At 43.3% G+C, this 26,368-nt stretch overlaps 1 protein-coding gene across 1 annotated transcript in view; it reads right to left on the bottom strand.

Annotated features, from left to right (window-relative positions):
* Nucleotides 1–1,883: 1,883 nt before the first annotated feature.
* Nucleotides 1,884–26,368, bottom strand: part of THSD7B (thrombospondin type 1 domain containing 7B) — a 466,994-nt gene continuing 442,509 nt past the window's right edge. Inside the window, exons 20-27 of the mRNA XM_056861246.1 lie at nt 16,815–16,960; nt 14,666–14,825; nt 13,076–13,249; nt 12,883–12,978; nt 10,531–10,613; nt 8,522–8,714; nt 5,920–6,007; nt 1,884–2,049 (exon numbers count right to left, since the gene is read on the bottom strand). Of these exons, the coding sequence (XP_056717224.1) occupies nt 1,968–2,049; nt 5,920–6,007; nt 8,522–8,714; nt 10,531–10,613; nt 12,883–12,978; nt 13,076–13,249; nt 14,666–14,825; nt 16,815–16,960 (1,022 nt within the window). The 3' untranslated portion in view covers nt 1,884–1,967. The remainder of the gene's footprint in view (nt 2,050–5,919; nt 6,008–8,521; nt 8,715–10,530; nt 10,614–12,882; nt 12,979–13,075; nt 13,250–14,665; nt 14,826–16,814; nt 16,961–26,368) is intronic.

Here is a 26,368-nt window from a genome sequence, read left to right as displayed (position 1 = left end):
AAATCCTTTACTATATGTGAGGATTAGGTTATGACAACTTTCATTTTGTGCTTGTGAGGGTTATCTCTGATACAGGCAGTTGGATAAAAGCACAGGACAGAGCAGCCACAAAATTTTCCATTCTCCTACTTGTATGGGGCAAGTAGAGGTGGTAGGGTGGCCAACCTCCAGGTACTAGCTGGAGATCTCCTGCTATTACAACTGATCTCCAGCCGATAGAGATCAGTCCACCTGGAGAAAATGGCTGCTTTGGCGATTGGACTCTATGGCATTGAAGTCCCTCCCCTCCCCAAACTTCACCCTCCTCAGGCTTCGCTCCAAAAACCTCCCGCCAGAGGCAAAGAGGGACCTGGCAACCCTAAGAGGGGGCTCCTCCTCTCTGGGGGCAATTGACCCTATTGTCCTCATAGTGCTTAACTAGGTTTGCTGGGCAGTGCAAAACACAGAGCAGTCTGTCTTTCAACCATCTGGCATTCAGGAGGGATGTTTGCATTGCTCCCCCCTTTCAAAAGCATTTTGATTAGCCAACTGAACTGATGTAATGTTAGCTGCTAAGCTATTTTGAAATTGGCCATTTATATATGCATTTGTATTTTAGATGTTGATCTGTGTGCTACAGGAAAGTCCTTGAGACCCTCTGAATTAATGTGTTTCCTGATAGAGAGTGCCTTGAGCTTGAAATATACTAGGGCTTATTGAATAATTGCTTCCTGAACCCATTTTGAACCACTCTCTCGTATGTCTTTGTCTCCATAATTACAGTGTGATTAGATGACAAGATTTTTATCCTGGTGCACCAAGACCTTTATAGAGATCTCAAAGTTTCTTGACCAACTTCATTCCCACTCCCTTTAGCATTTTATTTGCGTATAAATACATATCAATACCACAAGATGGCACTTTCTTACTTGCAACACATACTATTACAAATACATATCTTCTTCAAGATGTTCAGAATGTAGATTTGGAAACGTCTTTTTGTAAAAAAGCAAGACCCTCTACAAACTGGCTTTTGTTTTGTCTCTGTGTTAAATGTATAATAAATAAGGTCAGAGGATAAACTTAAAAAAAAAGAAAGAATTTACAAATATTCCAGATAAGAAAAATTTAACTTACAAAAGCGGAATTCATATTAATTCAACTGAGTTACAGTTTGCAATGGTTAAAATGTATCCAAATGGCTTTTTTATCAATTTAAAATATATCTTCAAGCACTCTCCTTGGTCATCTCCTTGGTCATCATGAAAACGTCTGTCCATCTTGTTTAAAAACCCAAAACCAAAACCAGTGGCACCCCATGCAATTAGAAAGCCACCTAGACCCACTTCTTGTGCTGCAGAAACACTGGATAAATGCTCATCATCCTGCTGTTTTGATGAAAGGGAAGTTGAGATTATTCTCCCGTCTAAGGAACACAACAACTTTGAAAGCCAAGGAAAATCCAGAAGTCTCGACATTCCTGTGATGTATTTTGGAAAATACATGAAGAACCAGCGTTCAGTCTCAAATGTAACTCGGATGTAAACACTAGAAAACTCATTATTGAAAGAGGTGGAAAAATAATGAAGCCTGCACTAATATAGTGCATAATGACGCAGTGTTCCACTTGCCCTTTACAGTATAATGTCACCTTTATTCCACAGGATTGTCATGCTTTTAAAGGTAAAAATCAGTAGAAGTTGGTTGATTTGCTTCCCCCCCCCCCTTATTCCCATTGTCACACACCGGAGGAGATGCATTTCTGTGGTCTCACTTGGGAAAAGGTCACAAGAAAGAGATGAGCCTTTAATGCTCTGTTTTAGATAAACCCAAGGGCAAAAAACGGTTGTGTTTGCAATCTTCTGCCCAGTTTTACCAGGTGTTGTGGGGATCCTCAAAAAAACCAAACAAAAAGCGGAGAAGTCCAAACATTAGAAAAAGGAAATCAGTTAAGGCAGTTGATGTCTACATTTGGATTTCTTTCCATGTTACATGTCGACGTCTCCATCGTAGGCTAAGGTCAGACACTTCTGTTGTGGAGGAGAATGTTGTTGCTGTTTTGGCTTTTTGCTAAAAGAAAATAAAAACATCCCTTCAGCAAACTAAATGAGTCACTTGGTATACCTTTGGGCCATCATCAACCATTATGAAACACTCTGATATCCTCTTGATTTCAGTAAAATTAAGCCCATATTCAAAGGTTTCCCACTGAATCCATAAGGGGTAACTGTGCTTAACCTGGGCTAGACTTTGTCCTTTGGAAATCAGAACTAGGGCTACCACCAGTATGCCTAGATCCTGAGAGCCAGCATGGTAGTGGTTAAGAGTAGTGGTCTGGAGCAGTGGAGTCTGATCTGGAGACTCAGGTTTGATTCCCCACTCCTCCACATGAGTGGCGGAGGCTAATCTGGTGAATTGGATTTGTTTCCCCACTTCTACACATGAAGCCAGCTGGGTGACCCTGGGCTAGTCATACTCTCTCAGCCTCACCTACCTCACAGGGTGTCTGTTGTAGGGAGGGGAAGGGAAGGTGATTGTAAGGTGGTTTGATTCTTCCTTAAGTGGTAGAGAAAGTCGGAATATAAAAACCAACTCTTCTTCTTCTAGATCACTGGTTCCCAACCAGGGGTCCATGGACCCCCAGGGGTCCGCGAGAACTAAATTAAGGTCCGCGAAACAAAGTTATAAACCCATAATAAATTAATATTTTCAATTAAAAGTTCTCTATTATAAAAATATATATTCAAATATTATTCTAAGTTTAATGTTTAACTAACAGTTATGATTAAAGTTTATTTTCAAATTCTCATAATTTTTATTTTGAACCTTGGGGTCCCTGCACCGAACAAAAAAGTCCTAGTGGTCCCTGGTCAAAAAAAGGTTGGGAACCACTGTTCTAGATGATGACTCACTCTTCTTAACATTTGTGCTCTGCTTTTCTCCCTCAAGGGGATCCAAAGCTGCTTATGACGTCATTCTCCCCTCCTCAACCTTATCTTTGCAACAGGTGAGGGGACAGATTATAAAGGGCCCAAGGTCACCTGGAAAACTTCCATGGTACAGTAAATCAAATCATTTTATTATTACAGCCAAAGGCCAGCATAAAATGTAAAATATACATAAAATATACATCCTATATTAAAATTATACAACTTCCACTTACAGCATCTCATCTGTACCAGTTAGTCTGAAGGTTTACCCATATGGTCTTTGTTCTTCATAAGTGTTTTCCGTTTCCAGCAAACATAGGAGCAAAATATTGTCGGAGGCTTTCACGGTCAGAGTTCATTGGTTCTTGTAGGTTATCCGGGCTGTGTAACCGTGGTCTTGGAATTTTCTTTCCTGACGTTTCGCCAGCAACTGTGGCAGGCATCTTCAGAGTAGTAACACTGAAGGACAGTGTCTCTCAGTGTCAAGGGTGTAGGAAGAGTAATATATAGTCAGAAAGGGGTTGGGTTTGAGCTGAGTATTGTCCTGCAAAAGTATTGTCCTGTAAGTATCAAGATAATGTGCTAATGAGGGTATGGTATGTTAATATGGAACCATTGTATCCTGAAGTGATCTGTTAATGTGTGTAATCCAAAGCTAATCTGTATGGCTATTGTTGAATGTTGTCTTTGTCTGGAGGTTTCCTGCCCTGAAAAACCTCCAGACAAAGACAACATTCAACAATAGCCATACAGATTAGCTTTGGATTACACACATTAACAGATCACTTCAGGATACAATGGTTCCATATTAACATACCATACCCTCATTAGCACATTATCTTGATACTTACAGGACAATACTTTTGCAGGACAATACTCAGCTCAAACCCAACCCCTTTCTGACTATATATTACTCTTCCTACACCCTTGACACTGAGAGACACTGTCCTTCAGTGTTACTACTCTGAAGATGCCTGCCACAGTTGCTGGCGAAACGTCAGGAAAGAAAATTCCAAGACCACGGTTACACAGCCCGGATAACCTACAAGAACCAATAGGAGCAAAATTTTGCTACAGAATATGAGATATAGCTCACCCTATCTTCCAATAGATATTCTACCAAGGAGGTCTCAGAGGTGTGAGAGTGTACAAATCGAGATAGGAGGGGGGTGATTAAACAATTTCTGGCATCATTATAATGTTCCTGGTACAGTATGTTTTGAATCCAGTTGTCCCAAATCCTAATCTAACCATTACATAACTCTGCCCCTTTCATACCACCCAATCATACTCATTTTGTTACTATTCCAACCAGAACATCACATGAAAGTACATCTCCCAGGATTCCCCAGGGAGATCAGGAATTTTGTTCCTCCTGTTTTCAACCTCCCACATTAGAACCTGGAACTACAGTAATATTAAACTTCCTGTACAATCTGAACATGTTAAAATGGGCAACTCTGCAATTCTAGAACTGTATCCATTTCTGATTTGCAGAACGATCCCAAGTGACAAAATTAATGTCTGACCCATCCCTTTGCTGTCTATCAAGTGGAAGATTAATGCAAGGGATGGGATTCCAACATAAATCTCAATTGACAAAAGGGATTTCCATTAGTGGAAAGGGATCTCCTTGCCTCCATCTGTTCATTACAGTACAAGTGATCCCTGAAATCTGGCTCTAGGGAACAGGAGACTTCCACAAACAGCATGCGGTCTCCCGAGATAGAGGTCTACAGTGGGAGGGGGTAATCAACGAAAATCACCCCTTCGAAGAAAATTGCCCCTTCTATTAGTGGACTTTTCCCTCTTTAATCCAACCCTATGGGAATAATCCCCAAAAGTGATATGCAAGCAAACTGGAAACAAGGATTTTAATTTTTTAAATTTGTATTAAACAAATATCAAAGTATAAGTAAGAGAGAGAGAAATACTGTTGGACCAGGAAGAAGAAGAAGAAGAAGAAGAAGAGGAGGAGGAGGAGGAGTAGGAGTAGGAGTTGGTTTTTATATGCCAACTTTCTCTACCACTTAAGGCAGAATCAAACCGGCTTACAATCACCTTCCCTTCCCTTCCCCACAACAGACACCCTGTGAGGTAGGTGAGGCTGAGAGAGCATGACTTGCCCAAGGTCACCCATCTGGCTTCGTGTGTAGGAGTGAGGAGACGAATTCAGTTCACCAGATTAGCCTCTGCCACTCATGTGGAGGAGGAGGGGAATCAAACCTGGTTCTCCAGATCAGACTCCACCGCTCCAAACCACTGCTCTTAACCACTACACCACACCGGCTCTGAGTATGATACAACAATATCCTGGTATTTATCTTTCCAACACATCACAAAAATCATCCAGATTTCCATAAATGTATGCTGTTTTCATCTTCCTTCTTTGATTTTATATTGAAGATCCCACTATTAAAGATACAAGCCACAGCTGAATGTAAAGATTAGTTGTTTCGGTCATGGGAACTGATCTGGTGATGACATCAAACAAAGCTCTGGCTGTGTACATGGACATCTCTAGTACTTATCTTTTGCATATTTGGACTCCAGATAACTTTGTGCATGGCTTGAGGGATATCAGTAAACTAGAAAGGCTTAGATATAATTTGAAAAAATAAACGTATTTTTTAAAAATCTAGTTGTTTTTTTATTACATCTAACAGAAGGCAAAGTAGCCTTGGAATTTGGTTTCTGCATTTTTCAAAATAATTTTTGATTTGAGTCAGCTTCCAAGTAAATACATCTAATGGCCAAATTTGCAGGTACCAGTATGTTTTACCCCAAGGTGGGGTAAAACATTGATTTCAAGCAAGAAAATCATGCAATGGAGAGAGTGTTAAGCAGTTTCCCCAATATTAGCATTTCCTTGCAATATGCAATATGTTGAAAGATACAACCAGAACAGGTAATCCAATAATGACACATAATATGTACGTCTCCCCTAAAATTTATGCAAAAACCAATAAGCAAAATAGCGGAAAGAGGCACAAACACTCAGGATACTTACCAAAGAAGATACGATGTAAAGATTAGGGAAACTATAATTAAAAACCCGCCTGCTGATACTCCATAGACCCAGATTTTAAGTTTCCCATCTGAGGCAGAAAGAGAAAGAAAAAGAATAAGGCAAAATGTGCATGTGCAAACTTGTACATGGGTTATAAATAACAAACTATTATTAACAGTAACCATCATCATCATCAGACATTCAGAAACATGCAGATACCCTGTAACCAACAAAATACAAATGTGTAGGTCATGCCCCTTTTATGGGGGATTATCACTATCACTATAGTGATAATCCCCCATTAAACCTAGAATTGCTAACCTCCAGGTGGTAGCTGGAGATCTCCCACTATTACAACTGATCTCCAGGAAACAGAGATCCGTTCACTGGGAGAACATGGCCACTTTGGAAGGTGGACTCCATGGCATTATACCCCATTGAAGTCCCGCCCCAAACCACACCCTCCTCAGGCTCCACCCCCCAAATCTCCAGGCATTTCCCAATCCGGAACTGGCAATCCTAATTAAACCCTGCAGGAAAAAACACAGATAGGGCCCAGCTGAGTGTTGTGAAAAAGAGGCAGTTCTGAATTTTCCACACTTTTTCACACTTTTTCAGAGGAAAGTTCAGTTTTGTTGGCAGAATCCTCAGAATCCACATCTGAGGAAGCTTTCGTATTTTCGCAGCTGCTTCAGTGCCTCCTATCCTCTCTTGCAATTCGAAACTTGCAACGTTGAACAGCCAAAGATTTCCAATATGTGGCTCAGGAAAGCCAACATGGAATAAGATCCTAACAGCGCTGCCTTTTGGAATACAGATACAATACAACTATGGCTACTCAGGATCCCAAAAGCCTGAATTCAGTATGCTTCTTGAGACAAGAAGGGGAAAGGTGAACTACATTCTTCACATATGTGACAATTGATCATCTCTTTGGTTAAAGGCAAGATGGTTCCATTTGGGCTACCAGGTTGAAGCTGCTTGTAACTTCTGCACAAAGCAGCAATTCCTTGCCGTGACACAGATTGCTGCCTCACAACAAGCACTTCCAGACTTTTTTTTAAATTGTGAGGGATCTGTTGTGAAAAGCGATCCAAAGGTTTCTTGCTTAACTGTCAGGACTCCTGTAAGGATTTGTTGGCATGAGAAGTTCAGTGGGATCGGACAGGGGCATCTAAACAGAGCTCTCAATCTGGGCCTATGATTTACCTACTCCAGTGCCAGAAAGAACATACTTACTTCCAGGCAAAGCCACGCTTTTCAAGAATAGCAGAAAAGTATCAGTGTGGCTATACATGGTTCTGGCTAGTTATGTTATGTGTGAGAGTCCAAATCTACAAAAGTCAGCCCACATACAGAAACTGGTTTCTAGATGCAGATTAAAAAGGTAAAGGTGTGCAAGCACCGGGTCATTCCTGACCCATGGGGTGACATCACATCCCGACGTTTCCTAGGCAGACTTTGTTTACGGGGTGGTTTGCCAGTGCCTTCCCCAGTCGTCTATACTTTACCCCCGGCAAGCTGGCTACTCATTTGACTGACCTCGGAAGGATGGAAGGCTGAGCCAACCTTGAGCTGGCTACCTGAAACCGACTTCTGCCGGGAACCGACTTCCGCCAGGATCGAACTCAGGTCATGAGCTGAGCTTTTGTCTGCAGTACTGCAGCTTATCACTCTGCACCACAGGGCTCTTAGATGTAGATTAGCTCTATCAATAGTACAATGTTCTGCTGTTCTGCTGTATGGATATCAAATTGCATTCAACAAGCACAGTGCTCATACATGCAACTAAGTAGATAATCAAATGACCAACACCAGCAGCTATTTAACCAGAGGGAGAGGAGAATGCTATACTGAATCCAGATGCCCACTTCTCCCTACCAACATAAGACTGTCCTTATGAAGAGGCCTTACATTAGATCAGCTTAGGGCTGTCCACACTGACTGGAAGTTGCTGCCTTGGTCAGAAAAGTGTCTTTCCCAGACCTGCTGCCCTACGTTCTTTACTGGTTGATGCCATATATCGAACTGGGACCTTCTGGACGTGGATCAAATGCTCTGCCACCGAGTTACAGATTCTCCCTTGGCTCTCATTGTGAGAATCACATCTTGAAGGAAATGTGCAGCAGACTGTAAGAATAGCGGTAGGCACACAGCCTTCGGCTGAATTCACAGCTCACTGGAATGGAACCAATATGTTTAATAACATTACAGTGATGGGCAGCTGCAATTAATTACAGCTGCATAGATTTCATAGATATTGCAGGGAGTATCATTCTGAGTTTCAGACCTTTGTTTTTGCTCAAATCTCTGCTCTAGCGCCGATAAATGCATCTTTCTGAGTGACAGATGTAATGCTTGCGAAACCATCTTTAGCTGCAACACTGCACAACAATCCCAGTCATTCTATACAGTGATGATTTTGCACAATGTTGCTGAATCCGTTAAGTCTTTATTATAGTTTAACATCATTAGAATATGTTGGCAGTTTGGACATTCTCCCATAAGGTTTCTGAGTATATGATCTACTGAGCATGACCCTAACTTGTACAATGTTTAAGGAAATCCCACCAGATCTTATCATCATCATTTTATTTTTTACCTGGGTTAAAAGGCTGAATGGACCATCCTTTGAAAATGTCATGCATTTTAGAGTTGATGGGTTTATTTTTGGCAGCGTTCGTTTTAACATCAGCTTTCTTATCTTCTGAACCCGGTATCTTCATGCAATAATCCAGGAAACCATCTGACCTCATTATTTCCGTATAGCCCCTTTCGCAACCGCAGACTCCGCTCTAGTTAACGAGAATGCATGCAATACTGAAAACAGTGTGTTCAACCTGTATGAAAAGAACTCATTATAAAAGAGGTGTCTGCTGCAAGGCTTGCTGGCTTTCCGCAGGTTAACCTAACTCCAAATGATGTATTTATTTGTTTAGATTTGAAGCCCAGTTCCTCCTAAGTACTTAGGACAAGTGGTTGTACTTCTATAGACTGAAAAACAGTGTCTGATTCATATTAGGCACAGTAAAGCAATAGGTGGTCTGTTTGTTTTCCACTCTGTTCACATAAAAGCATTACAACAAAAAACAACGAAAATAAAATCAGTCTTGTAGAAAGATCACTGCTCCACTGAAACCACATCAGCATCAGAGAGGCTGGCAAAATACAGGCTTGAATTCAAAGAAACGTAAGTGCGGTTGTGCTCACAGAACAGATCTTTACTGGCTTTTCCTTCTCGCTTCAGATTCCTGTGCCCCACCCCCAAACTGCTCCTGATCATCACAGGACACTGAGAATTTCTGCTGGAAGGGAAAATTGGCAAAAACCAACTCCTTTGCATGAGCAGAAGTGCCTTTCCATTTGCCCAAGGGAAGCTTTGGATCCAACCCCTCGTTCCAGCGTATGCAACACAACATTTAGCAAATATCTGCATAACATTCAAAGATTTAATTCTGAAGGTAGAAAATATGGATTTAAGAGACGAAAAGGAAAGTAGAGTATGTACAAGAAGTATCATTAGGGCTACAGGCTAAACTTCCTAAATACAGCCACTGATAATTTTCCTGTTGACTCTGAAAGGATAACACTGAGGTTCCCGATCCACAGAACTCTGGAGTTCATCTGCTTCTGACTTTTTCCACACTTAAAAAAAAAAAAAGATATGTCCACAAAAGGCAGAAGATTTGCTGCACACATGTGTCAATGTAAAATCTGGTGGGCATACACAAACAGCAGTAATGTCTCTTTGAGCTTTATGGGCATGCATCCCATGCTCTCTTTTTGACCACAATGGCTACTACCGAGAGGTGTGGCTGGACCATTTTCTAACTGCTTCCAATACTACTATTCAGAACATGAGAGTGGAAATGCAACATCATATGGCGTTCTTAAAGTCACTAGGGTCAGCTTTACAAGTAAGGAGGCTTTTTAGATGAAGCACATGTATTTGATACTTTTATTTACAGCCGTCGGCCAGCATACGAAGCACATGTATAATTAACTTCTGGAACATGTTACTATGGTCATATAGTCACAATCACCCTTACTTGAATATGTCTCTAACTGAATTAAGCAAACAGATATGAGAAGAACATGAGTCACTAATCTTGATAAAGACAACTAGAATTCTACAGAATATTTCATAGTTCTCCACCCACCTATTAAAGGTAAAGGTCCCCTGTGCAAACACCGGGTCATTCCTGACCCATGGTGTGACGTCACATCCTGACGTTTCCTTGGCAGACTTTGTTTACGGGGTGGTTTGCCAATGCCTTCCCCAGTCATCTTCCCTTTACCCCCAGCAAGCTGGGTACTCATTTGACCAACCTCGGAAGGATGGAAGGCTGAGTCAACCTTGAGCCGGCTACCTGAAACCAACGTCCGTTGGGATCGAACTCAGGTCGTGAGCAGAGCTTGGACTGCAGTATTGCAGCTTACCACTCTGCGCCACTGAGCTCCACCCACCTATTACATCCATCCATTTCCCAAAGTCATGGCTAAACAACAAATTGAATAACTCGTGTCTCCTCTAGATGGTGTCCTATACATATCTCTGTAATTTATTAACCTTCAAAATTCTGATGATGTAAATTGTACTGTATGGGTTACCTGTGTGCAGTAAGAGAAGGGCTTTCTACAGACTGGGTTGCAATGCCTAGTTGTAGTTGGCTGCGTCTGAATAGAACAACCACCTAGAAGATAAGTTGTCAAGAGAAATCATAAAAATACATTTCAAAATGGGGCAGGAATGTCTGGGAAGATACTGCTATGATGTGATATTTACTTCCTCTGAGGAAACTGATGAATTCATGTCACTCCCAAGGCACCTGATCAGGGGTAAGTTTTAGCGTCCATTCTGCACCAGAAAATGTATCCCTTGACTTGGACTGTCTTTATGCAATCTCTAACTGTACACATCATAATATAATTCGCAAATGTCAGAGAGCTGGGATTGGCTGCAAGCTCCCTATTGAGGTTATACTGCCTGATAAACCTGGGTTTGTTATTGTGTAGCATGGGTTATGTTCCCCAAGCAACTTGTTTATGCAGGGAACTTGCAAAGAAAACTGATTTGTTATTTGCAAGACTACCTAAGCTATACCTGCATTACATTATTTACTATGCTGCCTTTCTCACATCTTCTAGTAACCACATTGTGTAGCTAGGGTTGCCAGGTCTGGGTTGGGAAATACCTGGAGACTGGGGGCAGAGTGAGGAGGGCAGGGTTTGGGGAGGGGGGGACTTCAATGGGGTATAATGCCATACAGTCCACCTTCCAAAGTGGCCATTTTCTCCAGGTGAACTGATCTCTGTCACCTGGAGATCAGTTGTAATAGCAGATCTCCAGCCACCACCTGGAGGTTGGCAATGCGTAGCCCGTGTGTAGCCTATGTGTAGCCCAATGTGTAGCCTATGTGTAGCCCATGTGTGGCTGGACCAATTCACCCTGTAGCATCCCAGCAGCATTTCTAGATGCTCAATTGGGGGTTACTGGTAAGTGTAAACCAATGTATATAAATTTGCTGGTATGCAACCCTAAACAAAATACTTTCTGTAAGCATACCAGAGTGTTTCTAACAACAGGAAGCTTCACAGTGTAAATGACAAATGCTAGAAAGAGATGAAATTTTGGGGGATCTTCTTCTTGCGCTTGTGAATTTCATTTTGCCCCTGGTGCTCACTGCTGTTGAGAGGGAACATTGAAGCTGTTGTTCCAGTACTCAGTCCTTTAGTTATGTTAGTATTATTATTTGAAATAAGCAAAGGGCGAGGGGAACTTGTTTTCTAGACAGTATTTTTATTGTACACATTCCACATGTTGAATTCATGTTTTTGTTTTGCAGGCGTCGGCTGGTAATATTAGTTTTGCTGGCATCATTTTGCTTGGCTGTGTACCTGTAGTCTGCTCGTGATACACTCAGGAAGATTGCAAAATTCAACTAGATGGGACTTCACAGTTTTAAAAAGGATCCCTGCTCCCTTTGACAGTTCCTCAGATCAAATTCCATTCCGAGAGATTTCAACGGGAAGCCCACCTAAGTTCAAATCTGACAGTCCATCCTGGAACCCACAGATTGTTCTGTAAACATCTGGATCAGTTTTCAGAGTTTGGAAGTACACACTTCTGGACTTTGGGACTGAATCCAGGAATTCAGCCTCTAAGTACCAGTTATGCTTCCAAGAGCATAGATATGAACCTTTTTGGCACACGGCCATCTCCAAGTGCTGGATCCAATTTTAGAACACAGAGGTTCATACTTCTGGGCTTTCAGAAGTAAACCAGATAGAGTACCATCTCTTTAGTGCCTGGATCCTAACTGTATTTATATATTTAGTACATGCTTGTCCTACCCCTTCCTCCAAGGTGCTCAGAGTGGTATACCTCCTCTCCTCCTTCCCTTTATCTTCACAACAACCCAACGATGTAAGTAAGGCTGGCCAAGAATGACTGGCCCAAGGTAGAGTGGGGATTTGAATTGGGTCCCCAGATCCTAGTACACTCTAACCATTACACAACATTGGCTCTTGCACACTGTCCCCTAGTTTCTGCAGTCTCTAGATAAAAAAGTGGGGGGAAAGACTGGGGGGAAACGAGGAGAACCATTCCATTTCAATTCCTGGGTTTCTTCTCCATCAAAGGATCTTTGGATCAAATCCCCAGGAGTACAGATGAACGGGATGCTGAATGGGTCAGAACCGCAGTAAATCTGCCCACCCCTAAGCACCAGCCCATGTCTTTTACAGTGTAGGTAGATCTCTGTATATGGTGGGCATAGTCCTACCAGCAGCAGATGGTTGGAACTGATGGATTTTGAATTCCTCCTAACTCTCATTTTAGGACATGCTCCTACACTGCTGGAAAGAGTACATAACAATTTCTTTTGTTTCTCAAACAGAAAAGGGGATGTCGTTTGAGTTGCAGCTTTAGTGCATTTCTACAGCGTTGTGTAGCAGACATACCTGTGACATTCACTCCATCAGAACGCTGGCACCACACCGTGCGCTCATTGTCTTGCCAAAGGCTTGTTTTCCACACATAGTTATAGCACTTCCCTCCTGTGATACAAACAAGTCAACAGCAATCAGTTTGCAAGGTGGTGAGCAAGTGGACTGTTCTAGGACATGGAAAAAACCCCAAAGGCTGTCCCCCTACCAGAGCAAGGCCGCGTCTCCAACTCCTGTTCAGGGCAGCTATCTTGGTTTTCAAAAGACTGAATTATAAATGTCCTCGATCGAGACTGGCGACCCATAGCCTCAAAGCTTCTGCCATCGATGCATGTTAATTCACAGGAGCTCCACTTTGACCATTCCGTCAAATGACAATCGCCTGTAGGTAAGAAGAAAGGACAAAAGAATGAACAAAGACTACGGTGAATAAAGATCTTCTTTGCACGTAACTGGACTCACCTCTGTGTCTGCTCCCATGCTATATATATTCCCTCCTGGCAGCAGTGCCTCTGTCACCTTTCCTACAACCTTCTCCACCACCCACAAAGCCCCTGAATCACTCCTTGGCGGTGACAGTGGTGGTTTCTCCTGCCTGCATTCCTGTTCAACTTGCATGGCACTGGTGCATCCCTGCCCTTGCTTCTGCCTTTGCCTGTTAATGGGGTTGCTAAGCATCCGTCAAAATGGCCAAGATCTCATGATGCAGCACTGGGAGATCTTGATTTCTCCCCCTTGTGAGGTAAGGGTTTTAACCTGATTTTTTTCCCTTAACCATTTTTTTTTCACCTTTGGATTTTTGGGTAAACCTGGTGGCTGTCTCTGGGTTATAGAAAAATCCCAGCTTTCAGAATATGCCTTTATTTTGCGGGGGGGGGGGGGGGGGTTGATCCGCATTCCAGGGCCATTATTCAAATTTAGATATGTGATACAGTCCTGGAGGGGCATGGCGTAAACATGACAATAAAACTCATTGCTTCATTTACATGTAGAGAACCTCTTAAGGGCATCAGGACCACTGTAGTCCTCTTACTCCATCATTTGAGATTCCTATTATCCTCTTTTCTATTCTTCATCTGTATTTACATTAACTTCATATAATGGAGATCGCAATTGTGGAGGTTTTACAGGTGCACCATAAAAGTGAATGAACTCTCATAAAAGGGCGATATGCAAAAGAAATACCTTTTCTTTGGTTTAAAAGGCTGGTATCCAAAGGTAGTAAATCACATTGAACTGCAAAAATTTTATGTTTGGTCTAAGGGCTGTAATAATAAATCTTCACATTGAGCTCATTGTGACTTGCTATTGAAGGCCAAAACAAATCCATAATCAGATATTTCAGTATTTTTAAAATGCCAATAGCTGACTGGGAGGGTCTTACCCATACAGGTCAAGGCAACAGGGCATGATGGGGGAGGGGGGTTAAGCCTTCCACCCCCAGTCTTGTTTTTGCCAATCAAAGCCAACCCCCCCATACTGTGGAAAGAAAAAAGGTTGGACAAAACCCTTTGAAAGACCATGTGGGATGGAATGGTTAAATCCCTTCTCTCCCACATCACGGTTCTGATCACAATCAGGAGACCCCATGCAGCAGCTATTAGCCTCCCCCAAATGCTGGAAAGTCAAGTATTTTCCTTCATTGTGTCTGTTTGGATCCCAAATCACCTAGTTTCTGGCAAACCTGTAAACATGCATAAGACAGGTTTGTAAATGTAATGGCTCACAATACAGCGGCATCTGTGCCAGACAGAATATGACTATTGCGAGTTCTATGTGTGCTATCACAAGGAGTTACCTGGGCAAGGCACAGAACATGGAAGCTGAAACACACTGTCTTTCGATGGAAGATCTCCACATAATGCGCTTTCCACCTGTCTAGATGCTGCTGATAAAGAGCCATCATGTACCATGCACGTGAGGTTCCGTACTTGGATTCCATCCCCACAATGCCCACCCTAAGAGAAACAACAGAGGTTTATTGTGCTAAAATAGCGCTTAGTACATTAATAATAAATGCTAAGTATGCTTGTATAGATCTTTCCTCTTGGAAGCACCCCAGACAGTTCATTTAAACCAGAAGCAGAAGTTCTTCATCTGGTGCTCAAGACTAAGAGGAAAAAATGAAGAGGTCTTCCCTACTTTGTTTCTTATGTGTTTCTATGTTTTATTTAATTGGTTTAAATATTTAAATGCTGATTTAAGTGTTTGGTTGTTCACTGCCTTGGGACCCTTAAGTTGGGTGGAGAGGCGGCACATAGAAGTGTTAAAAAAATAAATAAATACTTTTGTGTAGCCTTGCACAGATGAGAGTTCATTTGCTCTGTCCACCAAAGAACATATGTCCAGTTCAGAGGTCTTGAGTGAGGAGGTGTGTTTCTGGTGGTGGGGTCAAGGCCTTTCCACAGAAGAGAAAGGTGGACCAGTTGGACCACCAGCTTAGTTGTACATGTCGGTCTTTGACTGCAGTAATAAGACGTTATGTATGAGGAAGGGTATTTTTCTCAGAAATATGAAACAGTAACTATTTTGTAAACGTCTCTTAAGAATACTTCACATCTTCCTCTGTGCCATATTTCCCCCGTGTTATCATCTAATTAGTCTGACATGACAAAAGCTAAGCAGAACCCATCCTCCCCATCCCATGCATGAAAAGGTTGAGTGTGGAAAATCCGGATCGGTTTTATGTGAACACTGGATGATGGATCAAATGTTTAGATGAAGCATAATCCGTGGGATAAAAGGGGGAAGGTAGAAAATGCATAAAGGAAGCTGTAGTTTGCATGAAGACAGAGAAAAGCATACAGGCTGCCGATGCTGACAAAGCAAAGGTGTATGTATTTGATGCTCCGTAAATTCATGCCAGTGCTTACCTTTACAGACCATTAAAAAAAGTAATTGCCCCAAAGAGAATACTAACACTCAGCACTTCATACAACAGCTTTAAACTATACCCTTTCAAGGTCTTTCAATGTACAGAGACAAGGTACACCATACCCTTGGCACAAGAGTAAAAATTTGTCAGTGACAGTATTCTGAAAAATTAAATTGCGCTATAATCTCAATTTGATGTAAAAAAAGAGCTATATGGATGCTATTAGAAATGTACATTCCTGTTATCTTTGAGATTACAATCAGTATTTAATCAGCTGCTTGTTAGCTTTTGTGACAGAATACCCCTTGATTTGGGAGGGGCCGGGGCTCAGTGGTAGAGCATCTGCTTGGCATGCAGAATGTCCCAGGTTCAATCCCCAACATCACCAGTTAAAGAGACTGGGCAAGTAGGTGATGTGAAAGACCCCTGTCTGAGACCCTGGAGAGCCGCTGCCAGTCTTAGATAATACTGACTTTGATGGATCAAGGGTCTGATTCAGTACAAGGCAGTTTCATGTGTTCATGTGTTATGAACTGCCTCCAATTTTAAAACACCCTATAATTTTTCAAAGACATACTGTTGTTTCACATTCTGGAACTGACAAAAGTAATTTCCCACCTACAATGGCAAGAGGTTATTTTTAAATAAACACCCTGTAGAACCCAGGGCTAAATTTCTTGCCGGGTTGGTTTCTGGTCTAAACACTTGCCCTAGAGCTGAGAAACTAGTATTTTTGTTAAAAGATACAAATGGGTTTTTCTCTTATAGGACTGCCCAGTATGCTCTGGCAGCAAAGAAAATAAGGGCCAATATGGCTGCTAAGGGAGTAGATCCTCCAAGTTGATTTTAATGGTTGCTAGGTCCCATTGGCCGATTGGGACACCGCCACAATTTTTAGCTATTATTTTGTTGTTTTGTATGCATCGATTTAGCAAAGTTTTATTATGTATATTTATTATTAACCCAGTATGTTATTAACCTAATATTGTATTATGTATTTGTGGTATCCTTGATATGTTTGTAATGGCCTATGGCTAAATGCAAATAAAACCAAATAAACACCCAGTGGTACCTCTACTCTGCATGGGGACCACTCTCCAAGAACCCAACTGTAGCAGGGTTTTGCAGCACAGCTTCTGTACTGAGTCAGCTCAGCTGGGCACAGCCTTCCTTCTCCTTGGGCTTGCATAACGACAGAACGCGTTCGCAGCATCTGACCTAAAACAAGCAGAAAGATTACAATTCAATTTTGTTTTGGAACCGTTTTCGAGCTCCCTCTCAGAGGTTGCAATCCGATGCACGACCTGTCAGCCGTCAAGCTTTTGTGCAACGGCTTTCCCAGTTGGGAGCGCCAGGAAGGTTTGCGTCAGATATGCTATGAGAAAGAATGTAGGAGTAGCTCAGCCAAACGGCAGCCAACACAGTGGAGTTTCCAATTCCCTTCAATAAGAAAGGAGAAGCTGGGAACAAACACTAGGGCGCATCCTTTGCACACAGCATATGTCCTACTCATAGAAGAGAACAAGAATACTTTCTGCTTATAGAACCATGGATTCTGCCAACTTGGGAGGCTTTAAAAGGGGAGTGGACACGTTCATGGAGGAGAGGAGGATTCGTGGCTATTAGTAAAAATGGATACTAGTCACGATGCATACCTATTCTCTCCAGGATCAGAGGAGCATGCCTACAATACTAGGTGCTTTGGAACACAGGCAGGATGTTGCTGCAGTCGTCCTGTTTGTGGGCTTCCTAGAGGCACCTGGTTGGCCACTGTGTGAACAGACTGCTGGACTTGATGGCCTTTGATCTGATCCAGCATGGCCTTTGTTACGTTCTTATGTTCTTATGCCTCAGTGTATACTTGGATTCTCTTACTCAGGAAGGCTTTGCCATTCACTTTACTGGCAGGAACAGCTCCCAGCGCATTTCCTTCTGCCTACAGACCTGCCCCTGCCACTGATAAGAAAGCTCCAAAGTTTGACTGGATCTTTAATAATAACACTGATATAGTAATGAGAGCACATTAACACAAAATGTCTGCAGGTTATAATTAGATGCATTCTGCACATGTCCAGGGCCTATTTTTTCACTCTCTCACTTAATGAGACTCTTTGTTGGATACTCATCTTGATAAAGACGGAAAGCCTGTCCACGCAATGCAATCATCAGTACTGCATGGCTACTATTCAGGCGGCCCTTTCCATTTCACTAACAAGCTGCCTTCTAATTGGAATATTGTATGACAAAACATTTCTTCTTCTGCCCTTCCTCTGTGTACGGGTAGCTGAGGATTTTTTTTTAAAAAAATGAGATTGCTGATACTTTATTGAATGGCATTCAGCACTATTATTATAGAAATGATAGCCCAATCTCTTGTTCTATTCTCCAAGTTAGGGAGATTTCACTGAAAATAAATAGGCTTTTAATGGAATTTGTAAAAGTGGTTATGGACAGTAATGGCCATTACAGTGCTTACAATTTTTCAGTTACAATAAATGTGATTTGGTCACAAAACTCAAACTTTCTTTGGCAGAAAAAAAAGACAGTCAAAACATATAGCCACTGCTAGCGCGAAATGCCGTGCTGTCATAATTATTGATTTGCTGCAATATGCCACAATTCGTGATGACTTATTTAACAAAGGATATCACACTGCAAGAAATATTTACCAGAGTACGGTATGGGCTTTACAAAACAAGTTCACGGACAATATGTCACACTATTCCATTATAACGGTTGTAAACTGTGATTTCTATAAAAGTTAGTTGCAGGAGAGGAAACAAGCGCCATAATAAGGATTTCTCTCGGAGTATAATCATTCATTATGATCTACGTTATCTTTATTGATTAACATGCTGTGGAGGAACATAAAAGCAGCACTAGATGCTAGTTTGTCATCAATTCCATTAAGCCTCTGCCTAGAGAGATGGGACTTAAAAATGAGTTTAATTAAGGAAACAGTGAAGCATTTCTATCAGCTGCTACTAATTAACAGAGAATAGCTGACAAGCTTCTGTGAATCAAACGCATACCTACCGGCGGTGAAAACACAGATCCGTCTGCACTTAGGTGACGACTCCTAGTGCCAACAGGGCTTAGAATATCGGAACGTTGTCATTAGCTTCCTGCATCTGAGAGTCAAAAATATATTGTTCAAGAATACTAACAGTGCATTCCTCAAATGGCGGCGTGCAGAGTCAGCGGGGAAGAGGAGCAGCGGCGCCTCTTCCTAAGCCGATTCCTGCACGCCGTGGGAACGGAAAAAGCCTTTTCAAGGTTTTTTTTGTTTTCAACGGGGCTAAATGCCGGCGCAGCACTGCCGTTCCCGCCGCCGGGGTAATGGGCCGAAACGGGATAGGGAACCCGCCCCCGGAATGCCCCCCTGTGCCGGAGCGACCTCTCTATGCCATGGCCGGTGCCACAGAGAAGCCGCGCTGGCGGAGGGGAGAGGCGTGGTCCCACGACGCTCGGCCGCCGGCGGGACCGGCCTTGCCGCCATCATATGTGCATATGATCATGTGCTTACACACACTTACACTGGCAGCGGGACCACGCTGCCTCCTAAAGACTTTCAGCCCCATTCTCAGGAATGAGCTGTTAGGGTACATTTTTTTGGTATTGTGGATAGTAGTCAAGATCTCTATTTAGGGGTCACAAACTGTATTTTGTTTGTGACAGAAATGAACCTGGTAAAGGGCCATGTTAGTGCACTTCCTCCTTCCTTTTCCTCATGGGATAACACCAGGACAGGAGAAGTAAATCTTGAACTACCTCCAGTTAGTCATTATGTGCAAATCTGAGAGATTTATCTAAGTGAGGTAAATTGCTGTCCCGGTAACTGGAATTCTTAGTTTAAGTTGTGTATGTAAAGTGTATGTAAAGTGCCATAAAGTTGCAGGCAGCTTAGGTGACCTTGTAGAGTTTTCAAGGCAAGAGACTTACAGAGGTGGTTTGCCATTGCAGTCCTTTGCATAGCGACCCTGGACTTCCTTGGTGGTCTCCCATCCAAATACTGACCAGGGTCAACCCTGTTTAGCTTCTGAGGTCTGACAAGATTGGACTAGCCTGGGCCATCCAAGTCAAAGCACATTTAGACATACTGACAAATTTGAGCTAGTTGAAGGCTGTGGCTCAGTGGTAGAGCATCTGCTTGGCATGAAGGTCCCAGGTTCAATCCTCGGCATCTCCAGTTAAAGGGACTAGGCAAGCAGGTGATGTACAAGATCTCTGCCTGAGAGCCTGGAGAGCTGCTGCCGGTCTGAGTAGACAAAATTGACCTTGATGGTCCAAGGGTCTGATTCAATATAAGGCAGCTTCATGTGTTCATGTGATCAATCGCAGAGCAGTTCTCAAGAAGCAAAGAAGTGGGAGTAGGTGTGTCTGGTTCTAGCTGATGGGTTCTGCCCTGAAGGATTCATCTGTATTGGTCAGGGTGACATCCTTTGCCCATCAGCCTATCTGACTAGTTCCTTGCATGTATAAAATTGAAATAATTTCGGCGGCCATCATCATAACTGGAGACTGCAAGTTGCCTGAGACACAGCAGAGGGGGTATCAGTGTTGCAACACAGGCCATTTGTTTTTGAGACTCCCAGTTTTGCTTTTTCACTCGCCCAGCCGGTTGAACACAAGACCCCAACTGGGACAGCGTCACCCCTGGTGCAGCGACTGCTGGCTCTGCGGCACCGTAGGAGTATCCCATTTGTTGGGCGCTTTTTGAACACCGCTTGAAATGCTTCCAAAGAGCTGTTTTGATCAGAAATGAGCTACAGGTTCACAGCCTTCCTCTCTGGGTTCGTCTCCTCTTTGCCATCATCCTTCTGTATTTACTATAAATAAATCATTACCAAATGAAAGTCGTGACTCAGGTTTAAAAGGCGTTTCCTGAAACTCCTCTGGGTAGACTCCTCTGGGATTATGTGCGTAAATGGAATCTATAAACTCAAGTTTATTTATTTTTTTGCTCTCTTTCTATACTCTAGCAAAATCCAGTGGCAGAAATATTGAGAAAATCATTTTCTTTACAGAAATTCTCAGGGCTGAAGCCTGTTAACCTAGCCTCCATGTGAAAGAAAATTCTCATTGTACAGAGACCAAGGACATGCCTGCACTGGAAACCTAAACCAAAACCTTTTAACTGCTGTGTCTTCCAAACAAGCACCTTTGGAAATTAGATCAAATGTAATGGGCTAGGTCCTGCTAATAAAGACCAGCAAGGCTGTGTGTGGTCTGTGTATGCTTGTGTGTCTGCTGACAAAGTGGTTTCTAACTGGTTGAAGATTACACTTACAGTGCATTCCTGAAAGGAACGCCCGCGCCGGACATAGGAGGCAAACTGGCGGTATTGCCTCCTAAAGAGGTTTCGGCACAGCCGAAAACCCGTGCAACCCTAGGGGTTGCTAGGGAGATTTACAAAAATAAAAAGGAGTGTTCCCAAGCCGAAAGTGCTCGAGAGGCCGACTAACGTTAGCCCCACCCTGCAGCCGGTGCAGTTACACCCTGGGAACGCCTCCCGGGGCGCCGTTACGCCCCGGGAACACCTCCCGGGGTGCCGGAATGCCTCCCGGCTCACCGCCGTGGCCTGTGCCAGCAGCTGGAGGCCAGCGGGAAGCCACGGCGGTTGGGGAGCGGCGCGCGGCCCTGCACGCCGGCGCTGGGGCCACTCAAGCCGGCGTGCACCTTCCGGGCGCCGGCGGTTTGGGCCCCTGTGCCGGCGGAGGCCGTAGTCGGCCTCCTAAGGGCTTTGGGCCCATTTTCCAGGAATGGGCCCTTAGATTTGCTTCCTGCTCGATTACAATCAACAGATATATTCATAGACTGACATGCATTGGATTATCTACAGGGTGCTTTCTGCTACCAAGAACTGGAGCTAGGCATTGTCAAAAGCCCGATCCAAATGATCATGTGTGGATTGCAGGTTGTGTGTGTGGTGGTGGGGATCTTTGCTGCCTTTCACTTCTCTCTGCAGCCCTGTGCTCTCTGGGAAGTCACTTTTGAGGGCTCTTGCCTTCAGAAATTGTGTGGGCCACGGTGATACTAAAGAGGGAATCTGAGCTACGGTGGAAAAGACAGGATTTCAAATTAAACTCATGAAAGAGGTGGAAAGCCCAATGTGTGTGTGTGGTGGGGGGACAAGACTGCTGGTGCAATTCCATAGAATCTGGGCAGTTTGAAAGCTCAGACTATCCGCATGGTGGCTGTTAAAGCTCACAGGTCGCTTCCCTGCAGCTATGGGAGGGTGGCGGGGAAATGAGGCTCCTCATTTATTTCCTCAGCACTTCTCCTGCCCTGAGGAAAAGTGCTGAGGAATCTCTGTCGCTGGGCTGAGTGAAGGAGAGGCTGGCAGAGTGGGGCTCTGTACCCAGTCAGTCTCCCCATAGCTCAGTGGGGTGGCAGGTAGGTTCCTTGACACTTTTCCTGTCCAAAGACAATGGTAAAAACCGTGGCATGAGAGAGAGGGAGAAAAGGGGGATTTAAGTGCAGCTCTTAATGGGTTACCCACTTGTAAGTGTCTATAGCTAATAGTTGCTGGAAGAAAATAGTGAAGAAACAACTGCTGGTGAAAGTTAAAGCAGAAAGTGCCAAAGTTGAACATCAAGAAGACAAATGTAATGACTACTGGGGAATTGCTCAACTTTAAGGTTGAAAAGAGAGCCAGAGTGGTAAAGTGGTTAAGAGTGGCGGACTCTAATCTGGAGAACTTGGTTTGATTTCCCATTCCTCCACATGAAACCTGCCTGGTGACCTTGGGCCAGTCACAGTTCTCTTAGAACTCTCTCAGCCCATGAGGAGGCAGACAATGGCAAACTACCTCCGAACGTCTCTTGCTTTGAAATCACTACGGGGTCGCCATAAGTCAGCTGTGACTTGATGGCAAAATCACACCCAAATCACAAGGTTGACAATGAGGAAATTGAAAGACTTTCTATTCCTTGGCTTCATTATCAACCAAAAGGGAGACTGCAACCAAGAAATTAGGAGACTGCGACTGGGAAGGGCAGCCATGAAGGAGCTACAAAAGATTCTTAAGTGTAAGGATGTGTCACTAGCAATCAAGATCAAATCAATTCATGCCATAGTACTCCCTATTACTATGTATGGGTATGAAAGTTGGACAATGAAGAAAGCTGACAGAAAGAAAGTAGATTACTTTGAAATATGAAGAAGAGTTGGTTTTTTTATATGCCAACTTTTCCTACCACTTAAGGAAGAATCAAAGTGGCTTACAATCACCTTCCCTTCTTTTCCCCACAACAGACACCCTGTGTGGTGGGTGGGGCACAGACAGCTCTAAGAGAGCTGTGACTAGTCCAAGGTCACCCAGCTGGCTTCATGTATAGGAATGCGGAAACCAACCTGGTTCACCAGGTTAGAGCCCACCACTCAGGTGGAGGAGCGGGGAGGCACAGATCTATTTAAAGTCCCCCGCCAGTCCTGCCGGGAGTCCCGGCAGGGCTGGCGGGGGGCTGGCAAGACCTTCTGCGCTGCCTGCGCAGACAGCGCAGAGGGTCTTGCCAGCCCCCCGCCAGCCCTGCCGGGAGTCCAGGCAGGACTGGGGGTGGTGTCTGGAAACCCTCTGCGCTCTCTGCGCAGAGAGTGGAGAGGCGCTTGACAGCCCCCCGCCTACCTTCCCGGGAGTCCTGGGAGGGGGGGCGGGGGTCTTTAAACCTCTCTGCGCTGCCTGCGCAGACAGCGCAGAGGGGCTTGTTTAAAGGGCCCCCCACGCGCCTTCAGGGTGCTTCCCTGAAGGCACGTGAGTGGCCCTTTAAACAGATCTGCGCCTCCCAGCTGGGAGGAGCAGATCTGTTTAAAGGGCCCCCGCGCGCCTTCAGGGAATCCCCCTGAAGGCGTGCGGGGGGGCAAATTTTCCCCCGAACTCTGGATCCCCCCGAATGTTCGGGGATCCGAAGCGGGGGAGTTCGGACTTCGGCACGGCCCGAATAAAAACGGGCCGAATTTTGCCAAAGCCGAACTATACCGATTTTTTTTCAACAGCCCTAACACACACACACAGCTAACGATAAAGCAATCTGTATTTACATAAATAGAGTCTGCATATGCATCTTGCACATAGGTAGTTATAATACTAGGATCTATTAAAGTCAACAAGGTAAGGACTGACAGCTTTCAATACAGCAATAGTTGATCATCTTGCTGAACATTGGCTGAAATGCATTAAATGATTGGCTATCTTTTCCATATTTCATTTCCGTGGCTTTGTTTTCAGTAAACTTTAGATTTTAAGCCAGTGTCCATACATTTTGAGTTTCACTTCATCAACTATTACCTTGTACTTGAAATTATCTAGAAATGTATGGATTACGTTTGCATTGTTAGAGCACACACACACATACATGTGTCTGTGGCTGTTACCGCACTAGGAATTCCCAGCAATGTATTAAGAGTTTGGAAAGGTTATAAAAAATACTGTTCACACTTTCTATGTATTCCCACCGATGTATTAAGAGTTTGAAACTGTTATAAAAAATACTGTTCACACTTTGTTTGGCCCCTTTAGCTGTGAAGACGTCTTCCAACCATTTTTTAGCCGTAGTATCCAAAAACCCTTTTAAAGCGATGTTTTTTTTATAACATTTCCAGACTCTTGATATATCGCTGGGAATACCCAGTACGGTAACAGCCTGTGTCTCTGTGTGTAGTAATACCTATTGCCTCACTCTTTTGGTTTGCTGATTCATTTGGGGACAACTGTCTTTCCGCTTGTGCTTGCTGCACTCTAATTGCACCCATATGATAATACAATTCAAAAGGATTACAGACTTGTACTGTAGGGAGAGACCTCAAAGGTCTGTTTAAATTCTAGGAACAGTGGTAGGATCCATGCTCACATTAACCTTACATTAACTTTTAATTGATCCTGGAATTATATGTACTGATGTGCAAGATGCTGATGCAGGCTCTCTGTGTGTAACTGCAGATTGCTTTATTATGCCAGGGACCCAAACTTACCTGGACACCATTTGTAAGACTGCGGGGGAAGAAGAGATAGGCAACGCTGCTTGGCTGGGCCGGTGATGTGGCGGGGGCCAGCAGCGTGGCTGGGTAATGGCCAGGGAGGCCTCTGTGCCTGTGCGGGCGTCCCTCGACCTCCTTCCTTGGCTCAGCCTATCGGGCTGGGCTGGCTCGGCTGGGGGAGGAACCCTGGCCAGCGAACCACACAGAAGGAGTTTTCCTTTTGGTCTGCCCGGCTGGGTTATTTAGGACCCTGCCGCACCCCTGGGCTCTGTTGGCAATGTGAATTTCTAAGCATGGCTATTCTAAGCATGGCTTCTGAAGTGCTTTCTATGAGCAAAAAGTCAGTATTCTCTGCATGCCACTGGTCTGCCCCTAGAACTGATGCCTAGAAGTTAGTGCACACAGCAGCTGCCACGCCAACCCTGTCATTAGAATTGAATTGGCTCTAAATTATAGCATGCCTCCCTTAGGAAGACACATTTTGCTGAAAATCTTAAGTCTGAAGTATCTTTGGGTATCTTTGGGTAGGCCCTAATACGACAAGAAACCAACTATTGCTTTTTTGAAAGCTTTAACACACACACACACACACACACCATTTTGACTCAAATAGATTCTTGTGTTACAAATGTGTTACAAATGTGGAAGATCTTGTGTTACAAAGCTTGTGTTACAAATGTGGAAGATCTACCTTCAGACTTACACTGTGAAAATGCAGATTGCTTTGGATAGATAATTAGCTGTGGACATCTATTACACAGGACATCCTGTCTAGTTTCCAAGGAAAGCAATTTCCATACACAGTTTGGGTATTGAATCATTACTTCCTAGATGATTTACAAAACAAGGAATATTACTCGACTCATAGAGTTTGCATTTCCTGGGAACTGGACCCCGGGCCAAATATCAATCCCCATCTGGTTGAACCGCTACAAACTCTGTTGTTTCTGCCTTCTATTGAAATGTCAGACATGGACTAAAAAGCAAAATGAAGAAGTTAAAATTAACTCTGAAGACTTCAGACCCTGGTTATTCCACATGAAATGTTCAAATAAGTCAGTCGAAGATTATAATGGGAACATTTAGAATTAATTTCTTATGATAAGTCATAAAAATGTCCAAACTACCACCAAAAATAATATATTAAAAAACTACAGATAAGAAGGAACCAGTGTTGATAAAAAATGGTGCCACAGCAAACACTGTGAATATATTATACTTGATTATTGCAATGTATGTATTTATTACATTTATTTCTTAAAATGTATACCTCGCCTTTCCTCTTCATTCAACTTGCAGAAAGATTTTAATGACTATAAGGACTGAGGAATGACAATTCACATTTAAATACAGTTTAGGTTCAAGACAGGAATCTGGATGTAGTCCTCTTTCAAGGGATTTTGCTTCAGTATATCAATTCTAAGTAAAGAAAAATATTGTTCTGACCTCTTGTGAATATACGTATATTCAGTACAATAAGTAACAAGGGTCATTAAAGCTAGATATTATTTTTGATTTTCTTTTTCAAATATAACAAACAAGAACTCTGCAGAGCCATATTCAACACAGCTGCAGTTAGAAACACCCCCTTGTCAGTCTGAAGGGAGCTACAAAACCCCACCAAATTGAAGGCTAACGGAGCCTCCCCTG

The sequence above is a fragment of the Euleptes europaea genome, chromosome 15, assembly GCF_029931775.1.
Source record: "Euleptes europaea isolate rEulEur1 chromosome 15, rEulEur1.hap1, whole genome shotgun sequence".
NCBI classification, from domain to species: domain Eukaryota; kingdom Metazoa; phylum Chordata; class Lepidosauria; order Squamata; family Sphaerodactylidae; genus Euleptes; species Euleptes europaea.
The sequence above is the reverse complement of the archived record's forward strand: the minus strand, read 5'-3'. Positions and strand labels throughout refer to the sequence as shown.